General features: G+C 43.6%; 1 protein-coding gene across 2 annotated transcripts in view; it reads right to left on the bottom strand.

Annotated features, from left to right (window-relative positions):
- The window catches only part of ALMS1 (ALMS1 centrosome and basal body associated protein), a 220681-nt gene that overhangs the window by 128911 nt on the left and 68725 nt on the right, over positions 1 to 23045 (bottom strand). For both annotated transcript variants that reach the window (XM_086960096.1, XM_086960094.1), the window contains exons 5-7: positions 13155 to 16035; positions 8730 to 8889; positions 4778 to 6124 (exon numbers count right to left, since the gene is read on the bottom strand). In XM_086960096.1, coding sequence (XP_086816222.1) covers positions 4778 to 6124; positions 8730 to 8889; positions 13155 to 16035 — 4388 coding nt within the window. The remainder of the gene's footprint in view (positions 1 to 4777; positions 6125 to 8729; positions 8890 to 13154; positions 16036 to 23045) is intronic.

The raw sequence follows: 23045 nt of genomic DNA on the forward strand, positions 1-23045 counted from the left end.
CCTGGAGTGGTAAAGGGTTTTTGTAATTTTACATCTCGGCGTGGGTGGCAGTGTGCTAAACCTATGCTTAAAGACTTTGCAGTAAAAATGGCAAAATACCTTGTTTCTTTCTAGCTCTGCTTGAAGGGCACTGTGCTAATCCTATCCATCAAACCTTTGCTAGAAAAACAGACATGTGAGGTGGTCAGATTCAGACTGTTGCTGGTGTTTTAGTGTGCTCTATACAGGAGCTGCTCTTCACCTAATCTTGGGAACTACCCCATAGTTTTCTACCTATTTGTATATCTAGCGTCAAGATATATAGATGCGAGTTAAGAATAGTAAATATTAAGGTACAACAATTTTCTGTACTCCATATTCAATATTCTAGACTACACTCCCTTATCCTGACGCATAGCAACAAAATGATCTGCTCAAGAGGTCCAGCATAGGGAAAGTCCTCTTCTTCACACTTAGAAACGCAATAAGGAAATATTTTGGAAACAATTAGGCCACTTATTAATCTATATATTTAGTTGCTTATTTGTTCTCTGCCTTAGTTCCCTTATGATTCGAGTAGATTTACAACTTCTTGGCTATTTCATGACCAGTAACTCAGTTTGTAGACTTCAAAAGCTAGCCCCTCTGTCCCTCCCTAATTAGTGCCCGCAGGGTAAAGTATTTTGAAAATCCCCTTTAACTGACTCTCCCGGTCATTACATGCTTTCTTGCCAAGACAGAAGTTAGAGCCACTGGCACTAGAGAGAGTAAATATATATCTAAAGATATATATAGACGTATATCTTACCTACTGGCGGTTGCCAGTGGATAGTTATAGTTAGGACCTAGTTTCCATAGGAAAAGCATTTTTTGACTTGCCTATATCTTTGACGCCGTTTAACGAATCTTCACGCAATTTCCCCCAAAAGTACACCATGGAATCTAGTTGTGCATGGAAAGTTTCAGTACGATCCATCAAGAAGGGGCTGAGAAAAGGGGGTGGGTAAAATTTTTTTATTACCATGCTAATTCCCATATACTCTTTAGACACGCCTGCACCACAAACCGCTGGACGGAATTAGACCAAATTTGAAGGAAAGCTAGCTTTTGGTCTGCATATTGCACTTTTTATTTGGTGTAAATCCGTTCAGTAGTTTGCAAAATATTAAAGGAAATCCAAATGTGTAGATCGACAGACTCTAATAATTTGAGCATAATGACGAGTTTGTGCAGAGACAGCAGAACTCTGATTGGCTGCCAACACTTCAACCAGTAAGTGTTTGTGGCAGCAATCTTGGGAGTCCACTTCAGCCGAGTCCAGAAAAAAACAAAAGAAGGCAGAGGAGGAATACTGTGACCGCGATCCTTAGACTTGGAGTCCCAGGCAACATTTGCATATATTTGTGAATATCACTGTGAAGAAAAAAAATAAAAACAAGATGCCCCCAGGTGGGCAAAGTCCCGAAGGAATGTAGACATTTAAAAAAAAGAAAAGAAAAAAATGAGGGGCACACGGGCCCCCTACCCGGAGCCTCTTTGTTCCCCGAGGACCACCACCTCCCTAGGGATTTCTTTAAAATATTGGAGGGGGCTGCGGGCACCCCCTCCGCAGGCTCAAGGGAGCCCCAGGGACCAACACCTCTGAAGGCTTTAATATTAAAAAGGAGGGGGGTGCACGGATCCCACTCCATTGGCTCTTTAGAGCCTGTGGACCACCACTTCCCCGGTGATTTACACCAATAATTAGCGGTGGCCATACAGACATCCCACTCACCGGGGACCACCATCTCCCCGGGGTCAGCATTTAAAATATATGTGCGGGGGGCACGGCCCTCCTCCTGGCCCACATGTGGCCCCAGGACCATCAACTCCCCTGGGCCTGCCCGTGCATTGCAAAGAAGGGCCCTCGGATCTGGAGCCATTAATGCCCCTGGGGACTGCTATCCCCCAGGTCCAGATCTTATGTCCTGTTGTGCCCACCTCCGGGATATAGCGGTTAGCTTTTTCTTAGTGGAAGCTGACAGCTCCCGCCAGGCAAAAGCAAACACCCCGCGCCCAACAAACGAGAGCTGTCCAAGTGCTCCCTCTTGCTGGAAGCAGAGGTTTCATCTCTTTCCCTACCCGCAGACATGCAGGCATGGAAAGGGATTAAACTATTGCTCTGCAATCAGGTAGCTGCATTTCCAGCAGCTCCAAGTGTGCAAGAGTATTGCTGGCTCCGGCAGGGAGCGGTCTAGGACCGTGAGGGTCTGGAGGCTCCCCCCGCAATTTCCATCCTGCACACTAGGTGCCCTGGGTGGGACTATATATATGGCCATGTCTGAACTGGGGTGGTGGAGTGAGCTAAACAATGATGATGGATTAAACCCAGATCAGTTGACTGGGGGTGAGTGTTTGATTTGCTCAAGCGCTCCGTCCATCATCCCCATTGGAATCACTTTGTTTGCCCTAAGTTGGCAGGGTATGCCCAGACGTGGGTCCCTAGCTCACTCTGCCACTGGATTCAAGCTAGCCTGGTTGATGAGGGTTATGAACCCGAAACCGGTCCCAGGATGCTTGTTTCCGGTCCAGGGAAGACATGGCTTGGCAGTTCGGGCTGGACTGTTCCTATGAGGCACAGGGTCAGACTGATTTGCATATAGCCATGTCCGAACTGGGGTGGTGGAGTGAGCTAAAGAATGATGATGGATTAAACCCAGATCAGTTGACTGGGGTGAGTGTTTGATTTGCTCAAGCGCTCCGTCCATCATCCCCTTCGGTATAACTGGGTGGGACTAGGGCACCTAGGGACACATGGCCAGGCCCCAGGGGATGGGGTCCCCGGGCCACAATCAACATGGGAGAAGGGGCCGCGTGATCCTACAGCCCCATTCAATTAAAGCCAGGCCTTGGGGGATGGGGACACTGGGATTGAAATCGGCCTGGGGAGGTGAGCAGCGCAGCCCCATCCCCATTAAGTTGTGGCCAGGTCCTGGAGGATGGAGTTCCGGGGGCCGTTCTGGTCCTGATGCTCATTTCACAAAAAGTAAACCTCAACAGTAAGCACTTACATATATAAACATAGCAGGTGCCCTCGTTGAAGCTCCACTTTTGGAAAGGACATACAATCCTAACTCCTGGGCTTGGCGTAGGCAATGCAAGTGGGCTTTCTCTCCAATTTCATAATGAAAAACGATCTGAATTGCTTCTTGGAGGTGAATGCATTGTTGATCTATTGGAACGCAATCTGTATGTGACTGTGACGAGTGGGTTCTTTCTTGTTCTGGTGAGAGCAGAGTCCATGGTTCTCACTTTATACAGCTACAAGTATGAAAATATGCAAATAACTCAGAAGCTTCGTCCATTTTGACCCACCCACCTTATTAGTATGCAAAGGTCTTCCTCCCTTTTGCCAGAATAATGGACAGCACTTCAGAAGCGCCCCCCCCAAGTGCATTTCCCGCCGATTTTAGTGAATTCTTGATACTGAGGAATGTGAGGACATCGCCCCCAAACAAAGAAGCACTTACTTCATATAGTTAGCAGGAAACATCCTAGTTAGCACCTTTCCATATCTTTCTCAGCAGGATCTGGAGTCATGCGCTAGCGCAATGAGACTTTCGGGTGATATGTGCGCTCAATAAATATACAGACTTGACTTGTTGGGGGAGATTTGCCTCTTTGTACTCTTGTCGTCTTCTCTATAGGAAGATTCATGTTATCACAAATTTCTGTATAAAGATGCTTGAGGAAAGATCACATTGCCAAAAAGCACACACGGTCACTGGTGACATTCCCTTGTGCTCCACTACGCAGCTGAGCTGTAGTGCAGAATGCATACTGGGCATTTACCAAAGGACGTAGCACTTAGCAATTAACGATTAGAAAGTACTCCACTTGGGTAGCTATTTTGTGCAAAACTGTGGACTCTTTTTGAATAAAGGGGCATGTGTGGTTGTGGTGTGGCCCAGTCACTGACATAGCTACTGACCACCCACACAGACAGACGCTTAGACATCCACCCACCCACTCACCCACTGACAGACTCACTCAAACACTGATACACCCACTCACAAACCCACTCAGGCACTCACAAGCACCTAATAAGACACTCATTCACCCACTCACAGATGCACACAGAAACTCTCATACCCACTCACAAACCCACTTAGACACACATGCACCCACTCACAGAACACTCAGACAAGTACACCTACTCACAGACCCATTCAGGCACTCATACACCTACTCACAGACCTACTCAGAGATTCACATACCCACACAGATGCTCACACACCCACTCACAGACTCTCTCAGACTCACAGACCCACTCAGACACTCATGCAGCCACTACCAGGCCCACTCAGACACTTACACACCCACTCACATACCCACTGAGACACTCATGCACTCGCTCACACACTCATTAAAAGGTTACAGGAACGTTATAGTTAGAAAATAGATTTGAAAAAATGTAGAAATTTACTGAATAAACCAAACGTTACAAGGATGTTATAGTTAGGAAATAAAAAAAATGTACACTTAGAAATTCACTGGAAAAAAACAAAGTTTACAGGGATGTTATAGTTAGGCTCAGATTTCACTCATACAACACCACAGAAATCCACCAGTTATAATTATCTGAGCTAACTATAACTTACGCCCCCAAAATGCACAGGAAAGTACTAAATCGTAGCTAGGCATACTCTACTGCTGGAAACATATTGAAATATTGATAGTAGCAAGGACCACTGCAAACAATGAGACAAACAGTTATTTCAAACAAATCAATCGAACAATGAACATCCAATACTCTTACCACATGCCCTTTTCTCCTCTTCCTTTGACCTCTGGATCATCTGTGTTGCACGTGCAGCAGGGGCTTCCCCTTTGAGAAGGCTTGTGACACGTGCGGCAAGTGAGTCCACACTGCTGCTGTCGTCGCTCTCTCGAACTGCAGTTCTCTCTTTGACCCTTCCTCCATCAGTCATGGCAAGAGCCTGTTCCAGACCACTGACCGCATCAGAGACACTGCTCAAGAGCTCTCTGGTTCGAGCTGATGGGTCTACTGAAATCTTTCTAATGCTGGATTGTGTGCTGGCATCATCACGTGAATGCAAAACTGGCAGAGGTGCATTTCTGCCATCTAGTGCATGGTTGCAACCCTCTGGCTCAGCCCTCGTTACAGTATAAGCTGCCCGCATATTTTCAACACTTTCCCAGGGCTCTAAGCTGAGTTTTCTAGGATGATCATTAATATCAAGGTTTTCCCAGTGTACAATACCATCTGTTAAAGAAGCAGATTTGACCAAGGAGTGATTGTCCATCAAACTGCTAGTCAAGGAGGCATCCCATGAAAGTCTTCTCCGAAGCACTGGACTGTGGCTTTCTGTGCTCCACCTGACAGCTCCTGAATCTTGGGAGCCATGCAAGTTTCTCCACAATAAGAAAGAACCCTCATGGCTGCCTCCCAAAGAAGTCAGGGGAGAAGTAGGATTCGACTCCCCCAGGTGAATGTTGTCTGCCTCTGCCAGCAGCTGGCGGATCTCTCTCAGTGTCTTTGACCCGACAAAGGAATCATTTCCCTGTTCTTTGTACTGATCTAATGAGACACTCAAGTTTAACGTCAATGGCAGAGAACTTTTGTGCACATCAAGTGAATCTTCCAGGAGAGGGCTTGAGGTCAGACTGTCAGAGATGCGGGCAGCAGTTCCATATTCCGGTTTATCAACAAGATAAAGGCTCTCCTCATCCAGCTGGCTGGGGAGTGGGGACACAAACTGTTGATTGTGATTAACTGGTTCTTCTGCATCACTGCCACTCACAGGGCCTGCAGGTTGGTAGTCTTGTGGGTCTTCAGTTTGGATGGAGTTGGAGATACTCTTTTTTGCAGGAGTTTCCTCAGTCAATGTTAAAGGTAACTGAGGTGAGAGTTCACAAAGAAGAGAACCTGGGAGTCGTGGTTGGCTGTTTCCTTGGGCAGAAGTTATGCTGGACTGGCTTATGGGTCTTTCATTAGCATTTCTTAATGTAAACTGCAGCGAGAGCTCAGTGGGCGGTGGGGTATCAGGTCCACAATCTGACCCTACCGGCATGGACATGCTTATGGTGGAAAAGCCAGAATAGAGACTAGACGGGGAATTATCAGCTGCATTTACTGAGCTTCCTAAAAAGAAACAGAAGATTGTTACCAGACTTTTACTCACAGCTCTATCAAGCAGTCAACCATTTTTCCCGATTATTTGCATGTAATGACAAGCTTTCTACTTGATATTTCTTTCTGTAATTAGTTTGCTCTAGCAAACACTGTACCCTCTCATTTCCTGTATTTTTCACCTTGTGAGTCACTTACCTTCCATCATCATCATCATGAAATGCTAAAAAACATGCCACACTTTCCTTCAGCATTACCCTTCTATCTTCACCATGTCAATCAATCCACCCATCCCACCACATTCACCACTGCTATAAAACAACCACCCCACTCTTTTAATCTATCACCCCCTCTGCTATCAAAAAATCTATAACCTTTTGCCTTGTTTCTCAGCTGGTCCACTCTTTCCTTCCTAAATTACCCTTCTATCATCACTGCGTGTTACAAACAATACCCACTCTTTTGTTCTGCAACACACTCTGCTATCAAACAATTTAGCCACGGTTACCTAAAATTATGGCAGTTCGGGCTGGACAGTTCCAATGAGGCACAGGGTCAATTGCTGGCCAGTGTTGCAAAGCTAGGTGCGAGGTACCTGCATCATGTGACAGGCAAAACGCATACACACAAACACATACATGCACACACACACACACACACTCTCTCCCCTTCCCGCCAAAAACAATCATTTTACAAGATGAATATTTTGCAGCAAAGATTGGTTTGACCCATGCCCCTACCCCCTCTCATATAAACACCAAGTGCTTTGGTCAGAACAGTCTATTTTTTGCAGAGAAAAAAAGAGTGGGATTAGGAAAAAGTACCAAAAATAAATGCTATGGAAGAAAATGCACATAGCTTTGGATGAACCTATCCACTCTAGATCATCAGATCACAGCCAAAAGAACTTTATGCAAGAGGAAATCTCTTTACAAAACATGGGAAAACCTCATCGAGCATATCCTTATCTATGTTCAAGTCTTCTGAGGACTAAAGTCTCAGCAGAAAATGACCGATATTTGCATTTAAGGGGGTGATGCAGTATTTCCATTTGGGTATTAGGATCACGGCGACCTCACTGATGCATACAAAGTTAGGAAAGTAACCCAGCTCTTGCCCAAACATGGTGTGCTTCTGTCATGAGGATAAATGAATTGATCTGCAAATATCTTGCAATCAGACATTGACACATGGAGCACAAGAAGCGATGAGGAGGTGCAACACTGTTCACAAAATATGAGACCCTACTTTGGAATCCATTACTCGGACACAACTAAAGAGAGAGGGGACATAATATCTGCTAAATGATCTTTGTTTAAGCTCAGGAAATGAAAAGGCTCTTGCTCATAACATGGTGACTATGGGCCGGAAAGCCACTATTGATAAAAAATCATTTTGAAGGTTTAACTACAGTGTATCTAGTTTTAGCAAAGGAGTTTCCTACCATCTTAACACTCATGCAATGTTATTCTATGTGAAATTACTAAGAAAGCGCTCTTTTGGTGCAGATGGAAGTGTGGACTTTTGAGGGAATGGGGACATCAAAGCAGAATCTACCGCAGACAACTGCACCCACTGCATACCCTGTTTGGACACTTGACAGCTGGAGCTTGATTACGACTCTGATCTGATCTTATTGCACGTATGAGGCTAGGTCGACTCAAAGGTCAGACATATACAGAGCCACGGATGAAGCAAAACTTGAGATTAGGAAAATAGGAAACATCAGACTAGGAAAAATGAATAAATAGAAGGATTAAGTGAAGCAAAACTAACATGAGTTGTCATGGGACAGACCTATGTAAACAACAGAATGAAGGAGATGACCACCTGGTTTCCACCACTACTCTCTCCATTGTCCAACTTACAGATTATAGTTGGGATCTGTAATTCTACCTCTCTTATCACCAAGTATCAGATGTTGCCAACTGTGTCCATAATGCAAATGACCATCTTTACCAGATCATAGTTAAGTAGATATCTGCTGGTCATTAGAACACTTCACCAAGAATAAGCAATCATGGTGGTCAAGTGTCTATAAAGAGCTGTTTGTTGACCACTTTCAGTGCTATTAGGGACATTTAGTTAGAGCCCACCACCCAGAAGCCTTCAGAAGACATTACCCAAGTTTTAATACCCTCAGGAAATACAATCATAAAAGCCGAACATGGACATTTGCAAATGAAAGAACAAAGCTCCCTAAAGCTCCATCGCTAAATGTCGTTAAATGTCCTTCTCATTTATATCACCGTCAGGAAGCAGTGATAATGGCTTCCCTCGGTTCAAAATGGTAACTGCAGCGCACAGTGGGACGCGATAGCGCAACGCGCACATCCAAAGGAATGGTATGTTGAACTGCCACATGGGATGTGCTGTTATCAGAATGGTATTGTGCAAGTTTCGACACATTTACTGCTTGACTAATAAATAATCTTAACTATTATGCATTTAACATGACAACAAATGCAATATACAGAAGCAAAGTTTCAGAATTAGGAGAACTATAGCGAGTGATGTTACAGATAGTGCATACGATAAAATCAAGTTCCACATCTTTGTAGAATGAGGATCTTACACATTTGAATTCCCAGTTGAACGTATGATGCTCCAACCATACCTTCTGAAGGTAGCATGCTTTTTGTTGTTGAGTCGGCAGACTCCTTAAATGTTCTGAGTTCCGAAGGTGAAAATTCTGGCTCTCGAATTGGTCCTCTGGGAACAAATGGGTTGAGAATGGTGGAGGGGGACTGGTCTATTCCAAGATTGTGAAGGTACGCCTTGCAGAACAGACAAGATAAAAGACAACACACATTACTACGTTTAACTAAACGATTACAGTGCTCTGCTGCATGTAGCTAGGTTCATGCTATGAAAATAGAGCATCCATCCATACATAAATACATTTATTACCTCCATTACATTTACCAAGTATGACAATTCTGAAACAGAATAAAAGTTAGAATAATGATTCAGAACCTTCCAAGTCAGTGATGCAAACATTCCATGTCCTCAACCAGGTCAGGAATTAGCCCAAAGGGGTTTTCATTTCTGGAACAGAGGGTCTGATATAGATCTCAGTCCCATAGGATACGATGGGATTCATATTTCGGCTGATGGGTTATCTGTCACCGTTGAGACGGAGTAACCCATCCGCCGAGATCTAAATCAGGCCCCAAGTGTGTGCCAATCATTAAGCCCGTGACTCTTTGAGGCAGTTTTCTGAGTTGCATACAAAACAGTGCACACTGCAATATCCGAACAGTGAACAAACGTACTGCTATATTTGCACAACAAATGTGACAAAGGTTGTTTGTCTATGATTTATATACACTATATGTGTGTGAGGAAGGTTATGCTGGTGGTGTACAATATTTTGGGGTAACAATGGCCACTGCTTGACTATAAAGGGAACAGGATGGGCTAGGGTGACGGCACTGCGCATGAGGGTGTGTGACTGCAAAGGATCTGGAAGAAGTACAGAAGGAGGGTTCAGCCTTGAGTCAGGGGGAGATGGAAGCAATGTTCGCCTGTGGTGGTAACACAAAGTTATTAATCTCTTCGTGTTATCACACAGGCGAAATGTGCTCTACAGAAGTGGAGGAAACTTAAGGTGGAATTGGGTTTGTGGGCATGAGTTTAGGAAAATGATTTGAGTGAGATGGGAAATAGAAGTAGGTTGCAGCAGTAGGTAGGGCCATGGACAGAACTGGCCAAATAGGTGCGATATAGGAAAGGGACAGCTTTGTTCACAGTAAGCAAGGCTGCCAGGTGCCTGGAGAAGCAGATGCAGCTAAAGCAAGATTTTAGAGTGCATCTAGCAAAGTACAGGACGTTGCTGAGCCTCTCAAGGTGCAGAGGAGATGTCGTAATAGACTCTTACAACAGACTAGATTGCTCATGGGGAGTGTGAGGTGGGCTGGACTTGGCAGATGCCAAATGGGCTGACTGGAGCCAAAGTTACAGATGTTTTTAGGTATACTGATTTCAATACAAAAATGAACACTGAGGCTAAGGGACTAGCAAGAAGAATGAAAAAGAGGAAAGGGGTTCGGAACTGCAACTGATAAATCAATAGGGTAGAGTATGACTGCAAGTCCAATAAATAAAAGAGAAATGTTAAATGTATCTAAAAGCTTGTATATCAGGCAACACATGGGCACACAATGTTGAATGAGATAAGGGTGGGCAGGGGGAAGTTTGTGATCATAGGTCGTAGAGCGGGCAAGTGAAATGTGTGTTGTGTGCAAAGAGAAGCCAAGTTTCAAACTCTTAATTCCCAAGTCTTTTTCTATTAAACGACATCCTTTTCTTACCTTAAAATCACATGTGCAAGTCTACTCTTTAAGTGGAGGACCTACAGAGCCGGCCTGAAGCACCATTTTTACTTCCTTAATCCCATACTGAATGGCATCTGGAATGACTCCCGTAGGACAGGCATATTTCCGGATTCCTGGAAACATGCCCATTTGGTTCCTATTCTAAAAAAAATCAACGCAGACCCTGATGAACCGGCCAACTACAGGCCCATCTCCCCGTTGCCGGCCCCAGCCAAGGATCTTGAAAAGCTGGTCCATCAGCAACTGGCAGGCTATATAGAAACCAATGGTCTTTTCCATGACTCGCAACATGGATTCAGACCAGGCTGTAGTACCGAGTCTGCCTTAATAGAGATGGCTAATTCCGTGCGATGGAAGCTGGACGGGGCTCGAGAGCGGTGTTGGTGCTGCTTGATCTTTCGGCAGCATTCGACACCGTTTCTCACCCCGTCCTGCTTGACCGCCTTCGATCTATAGGCATTCAAGGTAAGGCCTTGGACTGGCTATACTCCTTTCTATCTAACGTGACACAGATGGTGTTTACCCCCCCTACACTTCTAATAGCCGTCCGTTAAAGTGGGAAGTCCTTCAGGGCTCCTCACTGAGTCTCCTTTTGTTTAATGTTTATTTTTCCCTCCTGGCTGAGCTATTTGCTCAGCTAGGAGGGAAACTAGCTGATTAGAGCCAACTCTTCGTTGCTAATACAGTCAGGAATTAAGGCAACCTCGTATGCCGATGACATTCAGCTTCTGTTTTCCTACGACACTCCCACCCAGAACATTTTTGGCCCTCTGAAAGATTGTCTTCGAAACATCGCATGCTGGATGGATAACAATTTCCTTCGGCTGAATGCAGGAAAAACGGAGGTTCTCTTTTTCCATCAACCTTCCCCTCTGGATTCGAACCTCTGGTAGCCACTGGATTTAAGTGCGGCCCCCCTCCCCTAAGGAAACAGTAAAAAACTTGGGGATCAGATGGGACACTAACCTTTCCTTCCATAACCAAGTCCAGACGGTATCTGCTGCCTGTTTTTCAAAAATCAGGATGATCAAAAAATGTATCAACTTTCTCCCCAGTAACACCAGGAAAACTATTGTCCAGGCCTTAATAACATCCCACTTAGACTATGCCAATGGCTTGTATCTTGGACTTGCTTCTGGCCTCTGTCATCGGCTTCAGACAGTCCAGAATGCTGCAGTACGGCTGGTCTGTGGCCTCTCTCTATGTGAGCACATCACGCCACATCGACGTAGGCTACACAAAAAAGTACAAAAAAAGAGTCGAATTTAAAGCCTTTACCTTGGCTCACCGTGCAACCAAAGGAAAGGGCTCTGCGTATCTCTCTTCCAGCCTTCGCCCCTACAGCAATGCCAGATATCTTCGATCCAACTCAAAAGGACTGCGGTCTACCCCTAGATTCAAAAAAGTTCGATCTGGGGGAAAACCTTCCAGGTATACGCGACCTCTCAATGAAACAAACTCCCCATCTCTATTCGAACGATTCAGGAGGAGCTACCATTTCGCAAAGCACTAAAAACATTCCTCTTCTGCTAAACCCATTTGTGTAAGACTCCGCAAATATGCAAGAAGCGCCGGGACACCCCGTTGGGGTAGCTGCGCGCTATACAAAACACACTAAATAAATAAATGGAATCATCTTTGTGATCCAGATGTTTAGAAATGTTGAGAATGAGGGTATTTTCCATGGGATTACCAGCTGTATTTGCTTATGATGAGGCGAGACAATTTCTTAATCATTAAATGTTTTCTACACATATATAAAAGTGTATATATATATATATATATATATATATATATATATATATATAAGTGTGTGTTCAAGGTCACGCGAGGTGACAGAAACGTGTCATGGAATGGAGTGAGTTGCAATAAAATATGCACAACAATTGAAATTGAAGAGGAGTTTTTGTGCCCGTGTGTTGTTTTCCTTTGGAGAAAAAGGCCAGAATTTTGTGTGAGTGTGTGTTTATATATACACACACACATACACAGTCAAATACATATAAGTATATATTGTTGTGTGTGTACATTTATAAATAAATAAAATATATAAATATATAAAGTGACCACCACACAACCCTTTATAATAAAGCAGCTGAACTATAATAATGAAAGCGAACAACACCTGTGTGAAATAAGGAGGAGTAAAAAAGCCCTCCATAAAGTGGGAATGTATAGTATTGTTTAATTGCGATACATATAAGGATAAAATGCCGCTGGAACGTGCAGTATGTTTGCTTGTACTGTGTGAATGAGACTAATTCAAGTCCAAGATGCATCTATGAGGGTCTTAGAATGATTTTACAGTGAGTTTGTCTCAGTATAGAATCATTTGGACGTCAAGTAAATCATCTTAGCCTTGCTTTCAATAACACACTCGCTGCACTGGAAGACTGCCAGGCTGCTGAGGGGGGGCAGGCAGCGGATATTACCGAATAGTGTTACTAAAGAGGGTAAAAAGGTTTCCAGGTATCAGTCTGAAAAAATGGGAAAACAAGGGGATATGTTTTCGGTGGAATGGCTGTATTGGATTACCACAAATAGGAAGAAGAATCACATGTTGATCTAAACGGGTAATATTTTTCGATGCTATGTGAAGTGAGCATTCGTGAGGTAATGTGAAGCTTGAAGGACAGGGAGGCGATGGTCAGAGACACACAGGAACATATAATAAAAATAGAATAAAATGGAAACATGGCAGTTACCGGTATTCTTTCTTCAATGTTAAGCTCTTTTTTCTCTGGTGTTTTAACTGTAGATGACCAGTAGGGGGCATAGTTATCCACCTCCAGGCTAGTGAGGGAGTGGCCCGACCCAGCCCCAGCAGAACCTACAAATGTGCGATCAGGCTGGCTGTTTGACTGGGAACTGTCCAGAAAATTTGAGTCCATGGAAACATCACTGAATTGCTCCAACATAATTTTGCTAGTCGAAGGACCTGCCTCAACGGAGTGTCTTTTGTCATACGTTCCAGGACTTCTAGTCGAGTCCACTTTTCCTGGAAGGAAGTCGGATACATTCTGACTTGTAGGAGGCACACTTGCTTCAAGACACTGGATATGAACATTCCCAGGACTCGTGCCTTCTTCATTTTCAAAAGATGTCTTGATTTGTTCAGTGCGATCTCCCAAGTTCTCCTCATCTGTGTTAAGAGTCTCAACATAGCTGCCCTTTTCGCTTTTATCTTGTGCTAATATTTTGCTGGCTGAATGTTGGTTTTGGTCTAGCATCAACCCGCTGTGCACCATCTCTTTGCTAACTGAGCTTATAGCGCTGTATGACTGGGCTCGGACAATGGGTAACCCATGCACTGCCTTTCTCTCATCGGAGTACAAACTGGTTAGCGATGATGCACCTCCGATGGATGCACTCAGGCTTCTCTTTGGGCTACCACTGCTGCTCTGCTTAGCTAGTATGCGGTTCAAAGATTCAGCTACGGCGTTGTATGCTTTCTTCTTAGGTGACACACCATTTAGACCACGTAGAACTAAAGCATCAAAGGACATGTTCTCCAATGGCTGGTTCACTTTCCAAGCCCCTACTTTCTCCATATAACTCAAGGCAGGGAGGGAATGGATCCTTCCAGAAGGCAGTGATGAGGCACTCTGAGATGTACTGTTTTCTGAGATGGTTTTAGTGTCAACTTTCTCTGAATGCTGCTCTCCAGACGTTGGGGTATGGGAACTTTTAGATGTTTCATGAGGTTCTTCACTTAATAAACCATTTGAGCCAGGAAGATTTGACATGAAAGGCATCATTTTGCCAGCGATCTCCTTCTTTATGCATTTGCTGGGAAAAGCACCTGGAGTTGACTGGGAGATAGGTTGTGCGATCCCCCTAAAGAACACACTGTCATTCCCAAGAGGCCTGTCAAATGGAGAAATTTCGGCCTCTCGATGACCTCGCTCTATGCTGTAGCCAGAAGCATCAGTTATTTCAGTATTGCCTGGCTTTGCTTTGAAATCGCTAATTGTGCTTTGCTTCAGACTGCAAGTTTCAGTAGGCTCTGAATCCACATGCCCAGAACGAGGTGTTGCATTTTCATTGGTACTGTCTCCATTCTTCTTAGAAACTGATGCCTCCTTCTCTTGATGTCGGAGTTGGATCTCAGAGCACAAATCTGTATGTAACTTGTCTCGAAAATCTCCACTAGCAAGTCTATTCAATGGATGAACAGGGATGTCAGAAAAGTCAGATCGGCCAGAGTCACTCATATTCACACGGTCTTGCTTCATATTCCTGCCATCAACAGAAAGCATAACAGGACACAAATTTGTTTCACTAGAGGATTTCAAAGACTTGCTCACTGAAAGAACAGAGTTACCCATGGATTGTTCAAACTCTGAGATTGACCTTTCTTGACTTGGTGATTGAACAAAGTTTGCTTCCAGGGACTTGGTCGATGGTTCTACAAGATCCAAGTTCCCAACCTGGTGTATATGGTTTCCCTCGGGTATCACAGTAGCTGCCATTTTGTCAGAGGTCTCTTGTGTCTTGTGATTTTCATTGTGGTCTTGTTGAAGTTGGTTTTCCAGATGATCAGTATTGAAGAATATTTTGTGAGTTGCATCCATCTCTGCGAATTCAAAGTTCCTATTTTGAAGCATCTGATTCTCTTGATGCTCAATGGTAACGAACTGTTTCGATATTTCTTGACCCAGAGGATCCAAGTTCTCATCAAGAGATGACTGGCAGCTGCTTGACATCACGTCTTTTTTCTTGAACAGCTCATGCCTACTTTCCTTATTTAGTGACAAATAGAAGCCAGAGCCCACAGTTGTGGTCTCATGCTCCACCAGATTAAAGTCCTCATGCTCCTTAAGTTCTACGGTTTCAGCTTGCTGGATTTGATTTTGTTCATGCACCGGAGATGAAAGGCCCATACAGGGGGAGCTATTAATAGATGATCGACTGCTACTTGATAACCCAATTTCCTTCTCCAACAACTCAAGAGCACCTGGATCAATCACTACTTCAGGCACCTCAGGACCCAAGGACTCGGTCTCATACATCATGTGATCCAAGACCCCCACTTGCTCCATTTGTTTCTGCTCTGATTCTGTATGTGGAGGCACCTTGTTGGAGGAACTATCTGAAGCTGATCCTCCACTGCTAGACAACCCTACTTCCTTCTCCAACAACCCAAGGAGCATAGGTGCAGACACACTACTGTCAAGAAAGGAGCCATCATGAGAGATAGAATCTATGTAACCTTCGCCTTCAGGGCGTGCTTCATGTGTGTCTAACACTTCCTGCGTGGCAACACGCGACTGAGAATTTGGAACATCTGACTTTGCAGGTACATCCATGCTGAAATGCTCTGAGTAAGGTTTCGTTCTATTGCTCCGGTCCTCAAAGATGATCCCTGCAGATTTTTGAGTAGGAGGCAGTGGGTGCTGGGATAAAAAGAAGCAGCTACTTGCATCGCCGGCCCCTCCTGTGCTTAATGCAAGAGGATGCTGGGAGATAGTAAAACAGCCACTGGACATGTCGGTGGTAACTTCGGTGGACGCCAGCTCCACAGCATCATGCATCTGCAGCGGCTTTGAATGCAGCCCAGAAAATTCAGAACTATCAAGAGTCCACCTGAAAAAAAAGAGAAAAAAGGCCTTAGTAATACTTTCAGATTGAATACTGTCACATGATGCTCAATACATTGCATATTTAACAGCCGCTCTGGTGGAAATATGGGTATCTTTTGCTTAATGGCACAAAGAGATTGAATTAAGATCAAGTTGAAATATAATTCCAATTCTAGCCATTATAAAGGGAACAATTACTATTAGCCTTCGCTACACTTGTTATCATTGACATTAGTGCATGTGCATAATTATTCTGGATAAAAAATATCTCCTGTCACTTGCTCGGTTGAGGCAACCACTCACTCTCACGAAGAATGGACATACAGCGCCTGGAGGATGGAGAAAGCAGTGCAGTTTACATCAGAGGAGTACAATCACTAAAGGACTCAAGCATATATTATCATGCAATATTACATACATGGAGAAAGCACATTTCAACACACATTTTCTAATCAGATGTCACATTTCGACAGTATTGCTGACTCTTTAAACTGCTATGAAAAATATCTATGAATAGAAAGAAATACCTCAGTACACAGATACTGTGTATCGATCAGTTGATCGGACCTTAGTGAATGGAAGATGGATGTAGTGCTGATTACACACTAAAATAATAAAACTATTGTTAAATAAGATTATAGTGACAAAGCAAGCTACCACAGATCAGGCGATGACGTGATTACATGCTCGAAGTTTTCATCCTAGAAGCATGACTAATAACCTCCGGTATGGTGAACTTCTACGGTTAAAACGGAATTGTACATCTACCGAAGAATATAATGTTGCTAAGAACGAGGCCCCTGTAAGATTTGAAGCAAGAGGCTATTCTAAACAGGTCTTAAAAATCGCAGAAACAAGAGCAGATACTCTGAATAGATCTGAGCTTCTTGTACCCAAGTCCCAAAGCAGAACTCTTAAGAAGACTGCCCAGCCTGCTAGAATGATCACTCAATACAACTCCAAAACACCATCTCAGAACAACCTCTCATTACACCATAGACGGTGTAAATCCATGAATGATTACCTGGTGTCTAGTCACTATGCTGCATCTACACGACGTAAAGAACACATTACAGGATTCTTTCTCTGCATGGAGTGCAAGGCATGCAAGTAAAGTGATGCATGAAGTGCAAAGCCTGCAAATACAGTCAGAAAACTAACAACCATAGCATTCAATATCAGGGCCAACAACTAATGAGAAAGATCAATATGTTGCTTAATGGCAACTCAGAATTCACAGTTTACTGTCTGGAATGCCCCTGCCCCAAAAGATATGTGGGCAGTACAATCCATCCCACGAAAAAACTAATTTTGGAGCACATGCGTGCAATAAATAAGAAGGATCCAACATATCGAAAGCTTCCAGAATAGTAACCGCGATCTCATAAAATTCTTCTGTATAGACCAGGCCCCCAAACAAGAACGGGGAGGGGATAGGGTAAGAACCCTACGTAGGATGGAGTCAAGGTACATCATAGAACTTAATAGTACGACACCTATAGGTCTTCACACAACAGAAGAACTCTGGTCGCATTTGAAATGAGCACTGACACACTAGGCAATCATTTCATGTATAATTTATACAATACGATTTATGTAGAAAAACAAGGATTTACTATATATGAGGACATTTATTGACTCTTACATGTACATTTTTCTGTACAATATGTAATTTCTGAGAAGTTCTTAATAATTAATTCAAATTTTAAGAGTGATTTTTTTCTACCATCTAAAGAGAGAGATGTGATATCTTTTTTGGGGACTATTGCTGAAACTCATCATTATTAACTGTGATTGCCCATCCAGGGCTTAATTGAGGTGTCCAACGACCTATCAGACATAGAATTTTAAGTATACATTAGTTATATATGTGTTTACATGTATTACAAGATTGAAGAAATTGCATGAGAGGAACGTTATAAAATGGCCACCATGAAAAGCATGATTTTTAGGTAAAATGAAGCCATCTTCGCTGTCTATGAATTAAGTATTTTCTTGCAACGAGCACTTTAAAAATAGTGATTTGTTTTACAGTAGCCGACACTGAGGAAGGCAGTAACGCCGAAATGCGGCTGTTGGCAGGGGAGAGGGCTTTGTGTATTTGCACTTGGACAATAAACTAATTTTTCGTAAGAATTCCAGTGGGTGCCGTCTTTTGTTTGGGACCTGGTCGCCAGTAGGTAGTTATAGTTAGGGTCTAGTTTCCATAGGAAATCCGCAACATTCTATTTGAATTAACTTTGGTGCCGGTTGACGAATCTTCGTGAAATTCTCCAAGAAAATGGCCTGCTCCGCTCCGCTCCTTCCCTGAAAGTTTGGGGGTGATTCGTCAAGCGGGGGCCGAGAAAAAAGAGGGGTTCCAAAACGTGTTTTCCCTATTCAATTTTTCATAGGGACCTTTAAGACGGGCTACAGCCCGAACTGCTGAACAGAATTACACCAAAGTTGGCAAAAAGGTAGAGTTTGGTTCGTAGATTACGCTTTTTGTTAAATGGTGTAAATCCGTTCAGTAGTTCCTGTGAAAATGAAAAGTAAAATCATAGATATATCTAGAGATGAAGTACCGTACCTTGTACTGTACTCTGTACCTTCCAGAGCGCGAGCTTTATGCTAATTGGCTGTCAACACTCCAAACCAGGAAGTGTTGGCAGCCATCTTGTGCCTTGGTAGAACCGAGGCACAAGAAGGCAGCAGGGCGCAGGGTAGAAACACCCTGACCCCCTAGGCCTGCTCAGTGGGTCCCACAGGACCCCCAAGGCCCCCCAAAATTATTATCTTTTTTAAATCGTGGGATACGCGTAAGTAGGCGTACCCCGTAAAAAAAAAAAAACCTGGTGTGATTTTTTTTGTAATTAGCCCCCGGGGACCAAATCCCTGGGGCTTTATGAAAAAAGTGTTAGGGGGGCCCCAATCCCTCCCACACTGCCCCGGGGCCCGCCACCCCCAAGGCTTTATTCTGAAGTATGCGGGGGGCTCACGGCCCCCCCGCAGCCCCAGGGACCGCGACACCCCTGGGACTTCATTTAAAAAAAAAAAATTTAAAACCTGTGTGGGGGGCTCAAGTCCCCCCACAAGCCCCGGGAACCGCCACCTCCCCGGGACACTAATATTTAAATTGGGGGGTCCGTGACGGACCACCCAGCCCCAGGGACCACCACCCCTAAGGCTTTTAATTGGTGGGAGGGGGGCCCCCCTCCTGGAGCCTTTGATGTCCCTGGGGACCGCCACCTCCCAGGGCCGGCTCCTGCAGTGTCCCGGGGGGCTCACTCCCGGGACACTGCTGTTTGCTATGGTAGGGCGGGCCTCGCGGCTCCCACCTACTGTAGAGATGACTAATGTAGAATGTTAATGGTTGCCTAGCAGCTTAGAATGTTATCTCTTGAGAGATGAAACTGAGCTGTGAAGCAGGCTGTGGATGAGCTGGAGGTTCCTGTACTTACTCTTCAATAAAGACTACAATTATAATATTTCTTGGACTCATCTTTACATTGGCGACGAGGGAAACCTTTCTGCGCAAGAGGCAGATGCTGGGTACCTCCAACCTTGGATTTTGGAACAATTTAAATACATCATCCACCGATTTGTGAGTAATTGATTAAATTCTGCACTCAACTGATTGAATTCTGAACTCAACTTCGAACTAATTTGCATTCAGATTGACTTTTAATTTATTGGAGATTTTTAAAATAACATCTGGAAGTTCGTGTGAATTACTGCCTATATTTACAAGCCTTCTGCCATGAAAATGTTAATAATGCTTGTGAAACGCTACCTTATGGAAGTGACAGCGCTGAGAATGGTTCTTCGTGCACTTCTCTAATGCTTTATACCTTCGTGTGCTATAATCTCCGTTTTCTGATGTAAATGGCAATTCTGAAGGATTGATACGATATCTGACAAAGCGCGACGTCAAGTTCTTTGTGTTTGCAAGTTTATTTCCTGGATTCTGACCTGAGGGAGCTAACTGAGACATCGTCGTGATAAAAGGAAAACTTTCACTTACTGCTTTTAAAGAGGAAATCTGCAGAAAACGAAGAATTTGCTTTTAAAGAGGAAATCTGCAGAGAACGAAGAAAACAAGGAAAACGAAGATTTCGATCTTTATAGTCTGGTGACTCTGGACTTAACTTTGTCAAGAATTGAAGGTTTTTATTTTAATTTGTTATGTTAGTTTCTTTATTTTAAACTAACTTTTCCTTCCTTTACAGGTGCAATTTGTTTAAAATGTCTGATCAAGCTTTGTCCACTCCACCTGCCTTTTTGCCAACTCCTGGAGAACCAATAATTCCTTGGAAGGAATGGAAAAAGTTGTTTTTTACCTACATTCTTGCCACTGGTGCTGATAAATATGGTCCAGTGCGTAGGCAAGCTATTTTACTACACAATTTGGGGGTGCATTGAAAGGTTCTAGTTCTAAAGATTCTGAAATTCATGCAAATATTGATGAAACCAAAATAACCAAACCTTTGGCTAAAATTCATGATAAACCCAGTACTAAAGTTTTTGATAAGAATAGGGAATTTGGCCAAAACAGTGGCCAGGAACGCAATATGTAGGACATGTGGTATGAGAGGCCATCTTGCTAAGGTTTGTAGAACTAAAATTCCTTCTGTTCATCAAATTGATGATTCTTGTGAAGATGTTTGTGAATTTATCCCCTCTATTGATAATGTCAAGGCTTTTCAACTTAATGTTGGTGTTGGTGTTGAGGTTGAAATTAACAATATTGATTTGTCAGGTATTCCTAGGGAGAGCACTGACAAGCTAGATAGCTCCAAGTTTCTGAGAAATTTTACTAATATTGTGGAACCATTGCGGATATTAATGAAAAGTGGTGTTGAATTTGTATGGAGTGATGTTGTTGGGGGATTAAACATTTCAAATACTTTGTATGGGGTTTACCATTTAGACTTCGTACTGATCACAAACCTTTAGTTCATTTGTTTAAGGGGGCAAAGGTTTAGAAGGGAGTGTTACTCCGAGGATATCAAGGTGGATTTTATCAGTTTTAGAGTACAATTTTGAAGTGGAATACATGAAGGGATTGAAGAATATAGTAGCGGATTGCTTGTCGAGAATACCTGTTGTTGTGAGTGATATGGAGTCTGAAGCTGATGTTGAGGAAGTGAGATATACTGAAGAACAAGCTTTTGGGTTGGAGCAATGGGATGCTGCAATGTTGGAAGATGAAGTATTGGAAAGAGTTATGTTTTCTATTTCTAATGGATGGGATGCGCAATTGTGCAATGATTTACGGTTTAAAGGTTACATTAATGTTGCAGAAGAGTTAAGTTTAAGAGAAGGGAAACTGTGGAGGAGAGACAAATTAGTACCACCGAAGAATCTTAGATCTAAAATTCTCATCATGGCACACGAAGGTCATTTGGGGAGAAATATGACTAAGCGACGTGTACGTCAGTCATTCTGGTGGCCTAGTTTAGATAATGAGGTTAAAGCAGTTGTCAAAGATTGTTATGCTTGTGCTGCTAGTGACAAGACTGAAGTTTCCTGAGCGTCCTTGGGAAAGGTTGGCTTTAGATTTCATTGGTCCTATTTCCAAGTTGGGAACAAATTGCAAATTCTTAATGGTTTTGGTGGATTATCACTCCAAGTGGTTTGTGGTTGAGACATCTGAGAGTATTACAACTGAAAAACTAATTACGTTTCTTGAGAAAGTCTTCTTGAATGAGGGGATTCCAAAGGTCTTGGTGTCAGACAATGGTCCGCAATTAATTTCTAGGAAAATGGTGGAGTTCCAGTGTGGGAAAGGGATTAAACATGAGAGAGTTGCTTTATTTAGGCCACAAGCCAATGGCTTAGTTGAGAGGATTAATCGCCTGATCTTGGACAATATACAACTTTCTTTGTGCAATGGTTTGTCCTGGTCTGAAGAATTGAAAAAGCTGATGTGGTCTTATAGGGTAACACCACATTCCACAACTGGAGTGTCACCCTTCATTTCTCTTAAAGGAAGGGAACCAGGTTTGAAAGAAGTACCAGGGTGGTTGAAAGACAGGGAATGTGTATGGGTGAATCGTGATGAGGTTGGAGATCAAGTGCTTAACAAACAAATCATTGCTGCCAAACATTATGATCACTTAAAAGGTGTCAAATTTCCTAACATAAAATCTGGTGATTGGGTTGTAGTGAGACGTGGAGGTTATATTGTCAAGGGTGATAGCAAGTTCTCTAAACCTGTTCAGGTGAAGGAAGTGAAGAAGAATGTGGTGATTCTGTGTGATGGGACTACTTGGAGTTTGGGAAATGTATCTAAGTGTTTTTCTCCTTGTAGTTAAATTGATTTTCACTCATTTTTCTGTTCTGTATAATAGTTTCCTTCAAGTTTTTGTTGTGGGATATATAAGGGGGAAGGTGTGTAGAGATGACTAATGTAGAATGTTAATGGTTGCCTAGCAGCTTAGAATGTTATCTCTTGAGAGATTAAACTGAGCTGTGAAGGAGGCTGTGGATGAGCTGGAGGTTCCTGTACTTACTCTTCAATAAAGACTACAATTATAATATTTCTTGGACTCATCTTTACACCTACCATAGCAAACTGCTTTGGTTTTTGAAAGAGAGAGCAGGAAACCTGCTCTCTCTTTAAAAAACCAAAGCGGATTGCTTTTCTGCATGGGGAGCAGCATGTTAGCTGCTCCCCAAGCAGAAAAGCAATGTCGTCTCCCGCAGGATGCGGGGAGCCGGCAAGGACCGTGGGGGTCTTGGGGACCCCCCCCACGGCCCCCAACAAGGAGGGCCAGGCCCTGGGGGATGGGGTCCCCAGGGCCAGGGAGGGCTCCCCAAAAAAATAAAAATGGCCGGCCTTGGGGGATTGGGTCCCGAGGGCTCATAGTGGCCACAGGAGGGGGGCCCCCCATTACATGAAACATTTTGCCTCTGGGACTTGGCCCCCTGGGGCTAATTAGCAACGAAGCGTGGGATCCTACACGCATCCCGCGATTTATACATTGCATTGGACAGAATTCCCATTTCTGAAAGAGGGGGAAATAGATTAAA

Source organism: Lissotriton vulgaris, chromosome 3_1, assembly GCF_964263255.1.
Source record: "Lissotriton vulgaris chromosome 3_1, aLisVul1.2, whole genome shotgun sequence".
NCBI lineage: Eukaryota > Metazoa > Chordata > Amphibia > Caudata > Salamandridae > Lissotriton > Lissotriton vulgaris.